The sequence below is a fragment of the Rhinolophus ferrumequinum genome, chromosome 24 (assembly GCF_004115265.2).
Source record: "Rhinolophus ferrumequinum isolate MPI-CBG mRhiFer1 chromosome 24, mRhiFer1_v1.p, whole genome shotgun sequence".
Taxonomy (NCBI): domain Eukaryota; kingdom Metazoa; phylum Chordata; class Mammalia; order Chiroptera; family Rhinolophidae; genus Rhinolophus; species Rhinolophus ferrumequinum.
This window is the reverse complement of record NC_046307.1, coordinates 27,394,510-27,401,820: the sequence shown is the minus strand read 5'-3', so window position 1 is coordinate 27,401,820 and position 7,311 is coordinate 27,394,510. Positions and strand designations below refer to the sequence as shown.

The window sequence follows — 7,311 nt, the reverse complement described above, 5'->3', positions numbered from 1 at the left end:
GCCTCCTTCAAATGAGCACATGGGTGAGAAAATCCTGCACACCCTGGGAATCACTGTACAAGTGGGACCCTGGTCCTGATAGGGAACAGAAGCCCTTTGGACCATTCATTCAACAACTTCTTCCTTCAACTTCTGAGTGCCTGCCAGCACAGTGCTACGCCTTATGGACATGGAGAACAATCGTGAGGGGAACCCTCCCCTTTGCAAGCACACAGTCCACCTCCAGAATTTTATCCCCAGGCCGTAATTCAGCAAAAGCAAAACTATATTTGCAGGAAGATGATCATTGTGGGGATATCTGTAACAACAACAACAATACTGGAAACAACCCAGGTATTTACAAAAGCAGGATGGTTTCCTCAGTTAGGCATCCCAACATTCTGATGAAAAAGAATATCCAGCCTACATACACCTACCCCCTGGCAGGCTCAGCCTGTCCCCTTGAAGGTGGTGGTTCGTTTGAGGGGAGAGGCTAGTGACCCTGCCCCAAGAGGTTAGCTGCTTGGAGGCTAGACAAAGGGGTGTGTGATGGTGACAGGTCACAAAGGACTGTAGAGAATAAATGTGGTGGTATGAGGAGATTTAGGCAGAGCCCTGCAAGGAGATGGGTAGTTGCCTTCATTCCCTCTCCTTCTCTCTTGGGACTCGATTTGTGGCTGGTGGAGCTGTCTGAAATGAAGAGAACCATGAGCAGTGAATGTCTGTTACCTTACTACACGGCCCACAGCTACCGGTCAATGGGCGTGTTCAATACCTCCATGGGGGACCTGCAGCGACAACTCTACAAGGGAGGAGAGTACGATGTTTTCAAGTATGCACCGATGTTTGAGAGTGACTTTATCCAGATCAGCAAGAAAGGAGAGGTGATCGACGTACACAACCGTGTCCAAATGGTGACCGTGGGCATTGCTTCCACCAGCCCCATCCTCCCACTACCTGACGTCATGCTGCTGGCCCGACCAACTAAAGTCTGTGAAGAGCATGCCAGACACGCCCGGCCCACCAAGGGGAGAGGTCGCAAGCCTGTGAAGACCCTAGAGCTCACCAGGCTGCTTCCCTTGAAGTTTGTCAAGATTTCCATCCACGACCATGAGAAACAGCAGCTGCGCCTGAAGCTTGCCACTGGCCGTACCTTTTATCTGCAGCTGTGTCCCCCTTCAGATGCACGAGAAGATCTCTTTTGCTATTGGGAAAAACTTGTCTATCTCTTGAGACCACCGACGGAGAGTTTCAGCAGTACTCCTACACTCCAACCGAGGGACATAATGTCCATAGAAGATGACAAACGCCTAGTGGTAAGCATCTACAGAGACTAACGAAAATGTGGCGGGTGCTCTGGGAGAGCAGCTCAAAGCTGGCCCTACAAAGCCTTCTGTGCTCTCTGAAGCTCACCTGGGAAATGCATTCCATTTTTTAAAAGGGTTAGGGCCAAATGAGCTACCACGATAGCACTTACCACCTGGGGATATTCTGAGTGCTTCTCCAAATTGTCCCACGTGGCTGGATTTCAGAGAGACCTTAGGTACCAGCTGCTCTGGTCTCATACCTGGGGTTGTAATCCCTTTTACAGCATCCTGGTTGTCCAATCCCTTCTTGAACACTTACCCCAACTCAGGTAGTCTCATAGGTTGTGGAACACAGTTAACAATTAGGAAGTCCTGCCTTCGTTCTACTTCCCTGTGACTACCATGTGCTGATTAAGTCAGTGCAACCCATGTGTGTCTCTGCGTGTGTGCAGTTTAGCAGCCACCCAAACATAAAACGTGTGGATCTCTTGACCCAGAAACCCCCTTTCTTAGAAGCTGTCCTGCAGAGATGTAAGTACAAGTGTGTGAAACAAAAGTGTATAAGGATGGGGAATTGTATCAGTGCTTTCCCTGCCACAGGGATTGTTCAAGCCAAACTGAATGACCGTTTGACAGGGTATTGTAGAGGGGATCTTGCATCAAATGGGAGCTTTTATTGGATGGTTTCAGAGGTTCTTCTAATTAGGAGCCCTGGAGTTACTCGGCTCCAGGATGAGATTGGAGTAGACAGTTCTGGTCTCACTTTGTCATCTCTGTCTCACCTGTTTCTCCCTCCCTTGGTACAGACCTCAGAGCTCCATGTAGGAGATAAGAATGAGGAGAGGCTTCAGAGGCTTCGTGAGGTGTCCAAAGCCACTTCTTCTGCTTATTCTGGGGGAGAGAGAATCCATCATGCCCCCCATGGATTGACTGGTTCGCCTTTAGGCATGAAAACATCAGGGACTGCTGAAGGACCAGCGAAGGGGGCAGCCACAAGCCTCGGAGTAGTAGCGGCAGCAACAAGTCCCACAGTAGGTTCTTTGAGCCTAGCAGCAACCAAGAGTGCAGGTGCAAGCCAGGTAAGCATGGCCCTGGCAGGAGCCACCAGCAAGGGCCTGGAACAAGGTGGATCCAGCAAGGCCATTGCAAGTGCTGCCAACATATCCTCAGAGAGTGCCAACATGGTCTTGGCGAGTGCTGCCAGCTCATCCTCACAAGGTGCTTGCACCATAACAACAGGGTCTGCCAGTCTCTCCCCAGAGACCAGTGAGAGTGTGGTGTTTGCAGGCGTAGTAACAACCAAAAATCCTAGCGCAGAAAGAGCTGAAGGCCCCGTGGCAGGACCCCTCGTTTCAACCTTGCAGAGTGAAGGTTACATGAGTGAACGAGATGGAAGCCAGAAGGTCTCCCAGCCCACAGCTGAAGCTTGGAAGGAAAAAAGGGAAAAAAGAGTAAAGAAGGACAGAACTTCCACTAGGAAAACGTCTCATCGTCACAAAACAGGCGGGAAGTCAACCCGGAAATCATCCTCTCACCGGTCCTTATCCAGCCATAAGCACACAAGAGAGGGCAAAAAAGAAAAAGGGCAGAGCAATGTAAAGGGCAGAAGACACAGCTCTCATAAGAGTGCCAGCCAAAGCTCCACCGCAAAGGAGTCGAGGATAGCTCACAAACCCGGGAAGAGCAGCAGATCTGCCGCCAATACAGGGACTGTAAATAAGAAATCCAGTAAGATTGGCTCTTTCTTCAGGAGCTTCAGAGTCATCCCTGGTTCAAAAACTGTGGTCACATCACATGACAGGGAGGTGGACTTCGTGGCTACGACGGTAGAGAAGTGCAACATAGAGGCCAAGGTAGAGAAAGGCCTGGTTGGCCAGGATCTGGGGATTTGCAGTACCGTGACATCTGAGACAATGGAGACGATCATCTTTGAAACCAAATCCATTTGAATGGGAGTCAGGGCAGGCAGCTGCAGTGGAGACCCAGCCTCATGGAGCTATCCCTAGAGAGTCAATTCCAACTTCCTTTAATAAAAGAAACAATACAACTCCAAAAAAAAAAAAATGCTATCTTCTGTTTGAATGTCTATGTCCTCTAGCCTGGTAGTGACTTCACAGTGGCTTGTGTGATGTGAGCTGTGCTAAAGCCTGAGACCCCAGCCTGAAGGCAAGCAGAACCCCTCCTCCCACCCATGACCAGAGGAGCCAATATGAGTACCCTGCCTTGCCTCAACCCCGTCTGCCTTTGGTTTCCCCAAGACTATGGCTGCAAGTCATGGACTGTGGGCTGGGAAGCACCACCGCCACCACCGTGTCCTCACACACTTTGTCTTTTTCTCCCCAAAGGTCCCTGAACATGGACATTTAGTCCAGTCCATACACTAAGTGAAGACAGGATTCATGTCTCCTCAGGGGTTAATCAAGACAGGAAAGAAGGGGGTGCAGCAGTATTTGTAGGCAGTCAGAATAGTAAAGTTTTTCATCTAGATCAGCAATTGGCAGCCTAAGGGTCCAAACTCACCCCGGGCTTTGTAAATAAAGTTTTATTGGAACATAGCCACAGCCATTTATTTATATATTGTCTGTCTATGGCTGTTTTCACATTGAAACAACAGATTTGAGTAGTTGCAAGAGACACTGTATGGCCTGCAAAGTCTAATATATTTACTATCTGACACTTGACAAAAAGGCTTGGCCACCACACATCTATCTAATCCTAGAAATTCTCCTTTTTCCTTCTTCCTGGATATATACTGTGGAGAAACTCTCACATATGCTTGCTAGGAGACGACTAGAAGAATGTCTATAATAAAACAATTTGTAATAGCAAAACCCTGGAAACAGCCCAAATGTTCCTCAAACAGAAGATCTGGTAAGTTGTGATATATGCCTACAATGCATACGATACAACAGCAAAAGTGAATAGCAGCTCTACATGTTAGCAAGGATGAATCTCACAAAATGTTGTCTAATGAAAGCAAGTTAGGAAAATGCATATGATATTGTTCCATTTGTAGAACAGTTCAAAAACAAGATCAAACAATATGGTTGGGGGTAAATATTTGCTCAAAGTGTAGAGAAAAGCAAAAGAAAAGATAAACACAAAATGAAAACAGTGGGTATCTACAGGGTGAAAAGGAGGGAGGGACAATCGGACAGGTACATACAAAGTTTAAACAGAGTGGGGATTCGGTTCTATTAAGCAAAAGGGTGTGTCCATGGTAATTTATTGTTGAATCTTTTTAATGTTAATATCTCTGAAACCACCATGGTTTTAAATTGCTGTCAGCCAGGTGGCACTCACTGCATTAGAAATACCTTAACAAACTTATTTCACTTATGTTTTCCTCTGCACAAGAGAGATAGATGACAAAATTTCTAAGTCTGAAAGATATCTTTCAATAAGTATAAAATAAAAATTCTAAGTGACATAAATACTCAGAATCCAGGCACATGGGAAAGGTTTAGATACTGTAGAATAATCCAAAACGCTATGTACTAATGAACTCTGTAAACTATGTATGCATGTGGAAGGTAATTCCAAAAACAAAATAAAAAATCATACTACATTAGAAATGGGATTATAAATTTTAAACACGTCTATTGTAAAAAAGAAATTACATTGTTTTTTCAATTGGAAAAAAAGTAAATAAATTTCATGAGTGTATGAAAACCAATTAAGTTGTTAAAAATAGATGATAAAAGTTGGATTTGAGAAAAATGATTCGTGTGTGTGTTTATGTGAGCCTGGGGGTGATCTGCTCCGCCTTGAAATTCTCTGTTTTTTCTCCTCTGTGACAATATCTACTAGGATGGAAGTTGTTTCCAGTAAAACTTAGGGAGTTTTTCCGGAGAGCAGCTGTGTGTAGTAGGGGTGGGGGAGGTGACGAATGAGGTCCTCTGGGAGGAGTGATGGCTTAGGAATATCAGCAGAAGCCCTTCTCGGTTGTGCTGGTGGGTGGCTGGAAAATCCCACCTTGTGATTTCTGATATACAAAGACCAAGAGATGCTGGAATCAAGGTATACTTGGAGTTGACTCTTGAAACAGTGAATATAGGTAGAAGGAAAGAGGCACGTTCTTCAAGAGAGAGGCTTTGGGGAAGCCTCCGGGGAATGTGAGAGGTTATGGGGTAGAGGAGGGAGAGAAAGGAAAATTCTTTCCAAAGACTTTGACTCAGAACCCCACCTTTAAGCTACGCTAGAGGCTGAATTTTCTTAGCTACCAATGGCTTAATCTCATGATTCGGTAGACCATGGCTTTATCTTTTGTCCTGTTATCTTGTTCTATGCACTCCCACTCTCACTCCTCCCCTCCCCCCAAAGGCTTCTTTAGCATGGACCTAGTTTGTCCACCACACAGGGCGTTAGCTGAGCAGACCCACAATTTACACAAATGCCACTAAAGTTAAGTGGAGGTGGGGACTTGCCCACCACAACGAGCTCTGCCAGGCACTTTCTCTGTATTTCCTTTTCTATCTTGACAGTTCATCAAGAGATGAATGCATAAATACCTACGTATTTCAAAGCAACAGGCCTCTTCCTCTGGGGGGAGATATCAATTCGGGCATCAAGTCAATACACCCTATCAGATAAAGGCCAATATTTTTGACAGCACTGTTCATCATCCTGGTAGCAATTCTGCTGCTGCAAGTGCAATGAGGCAAAGGATGGTTGATTTTACTAACCAGTGTCCCAAATTTCAAGTCTGGCATGCACACATACATACAAAAGATGAAAAAGGGATCTTTTGCCGACAGCAAAATAAGGTCATTCATGGGGTTGTTGTGATCGAGTGGAGTCTTTCAGACAGAAGAAAGATGTACTATGGTGGGAAGAAGCAAGATGCCTCAGAATATTGAAGGCAGTGTCATGGCAGGCAGGGCAAGAGAGATGAGAGAGATGCTATAGAACACAGCAGGGGACTGTCATGCAAGGCTTTGAGGTCCATGTAAAGGATTTTGATTTCTGACCTTCAAGTAATGAAAAACCACTGAAATGTCTTAAATAGGGGAGTCACTTGGTCAAATTTTCACTTTGTAAAGGGCACTGTGGTTGCTATGAAGAGAAATATTTGGGGAGGGGATTGTTACTATGTGATCTTATGTCACTTCCTGTCTTTTGCCATAGAATCTATAAAATAAGGAGATTGGAGAGAATGTTTTGAAAGACACCTTTCTATTTGAAATACCCATGTGGCGTGGACATTCCTTCAGTGAAGGACTTGTGGCCCGGGCTGCTAGGAGTACCATGAAGGAGCAGCTGGGAGTGAGTGTGGAAACTACTGGCTTCAGAGAACTCCCTCCCTCCTTCCCAGAGCACACAAAGACTGATTGCTGTAGAGAGTGAAGGTCTGGCCATCTTAGCCCAGTGCAGACCAACTCTCAAGGGCCATTCTAGTTCAAGAGCTCCCGGTGGGGCCTGGAGCTCTTGACTTCCTTGACAGCTTCTTGACAGCTTGACTTCTTCCTCTGTCCATTCCTGCTTCCTTCCCTTTTATAGGTCCTGGTCTGAAGGCCACTCCTTAATAAACATCCTTCTCACAAAACTCCATCTCAAAATCTGTTTTTTGGGGAACACAGTCTGCAACACTGTGTTAGTGTGATGTGCTGTGGCCACTTCCCCTGACTCCACTAACCTTGTGAAGAGTTGGTGACAGCCAGGAAGGCTATGATGCACTGTATAGGGTTTTGAATTCAAATAATTTAAAAGTGAAGTACAGGGGCGGTCGGTTGGCTCAGTTGGTTAGAGCGCAGTGCTCATAACCCCATGTTCGCAGGTTCAGTTCCCACATGGGCCAGTGAGCTGTGCCCTCTACAACTATACTGAAAACAACAACTTGACTTGGAGCTGATGGGTCCTGGAAAAACACACTGTTCCCCAATAAAATAATAATAATAATAATAATAATTTAAAAAAATAACCGTGAAGTACATTTCCTTATTGCAAAATTGTGTCTGTTTTAGAAAGTTTAGAACATGTAGATATGAAAAAGAAGGAAACAAATGTCCCATTGATTGCCTTGATA

The 7,311-nt window shown here is 45.5% G+C and overlaps 1 protein-coding gene across 1 annotated transcript; it reads left to right on the top strand.

The window, feature by feature from the left end:
• The first annotated feature begins 686 nt into the window (after positions 1-686).
• On the top strand, positions 687-3,235 carry GARIN3 (golgi associated RAB2B interactor family member 3). Its single transcript, XM_033095601.1, has 2 exons — positions 687-1,295; positions 2,093-3,235. Exons 1-2 carry the CDS (start codon positions 687-689, stop codon positions 3,233-3,235), a joined length of 1,752 nt encoding a protein of 583 aa, XP_032951492.1.
• Positions 3,236-7,311: the final 4,076 nt, after the last annotated feature.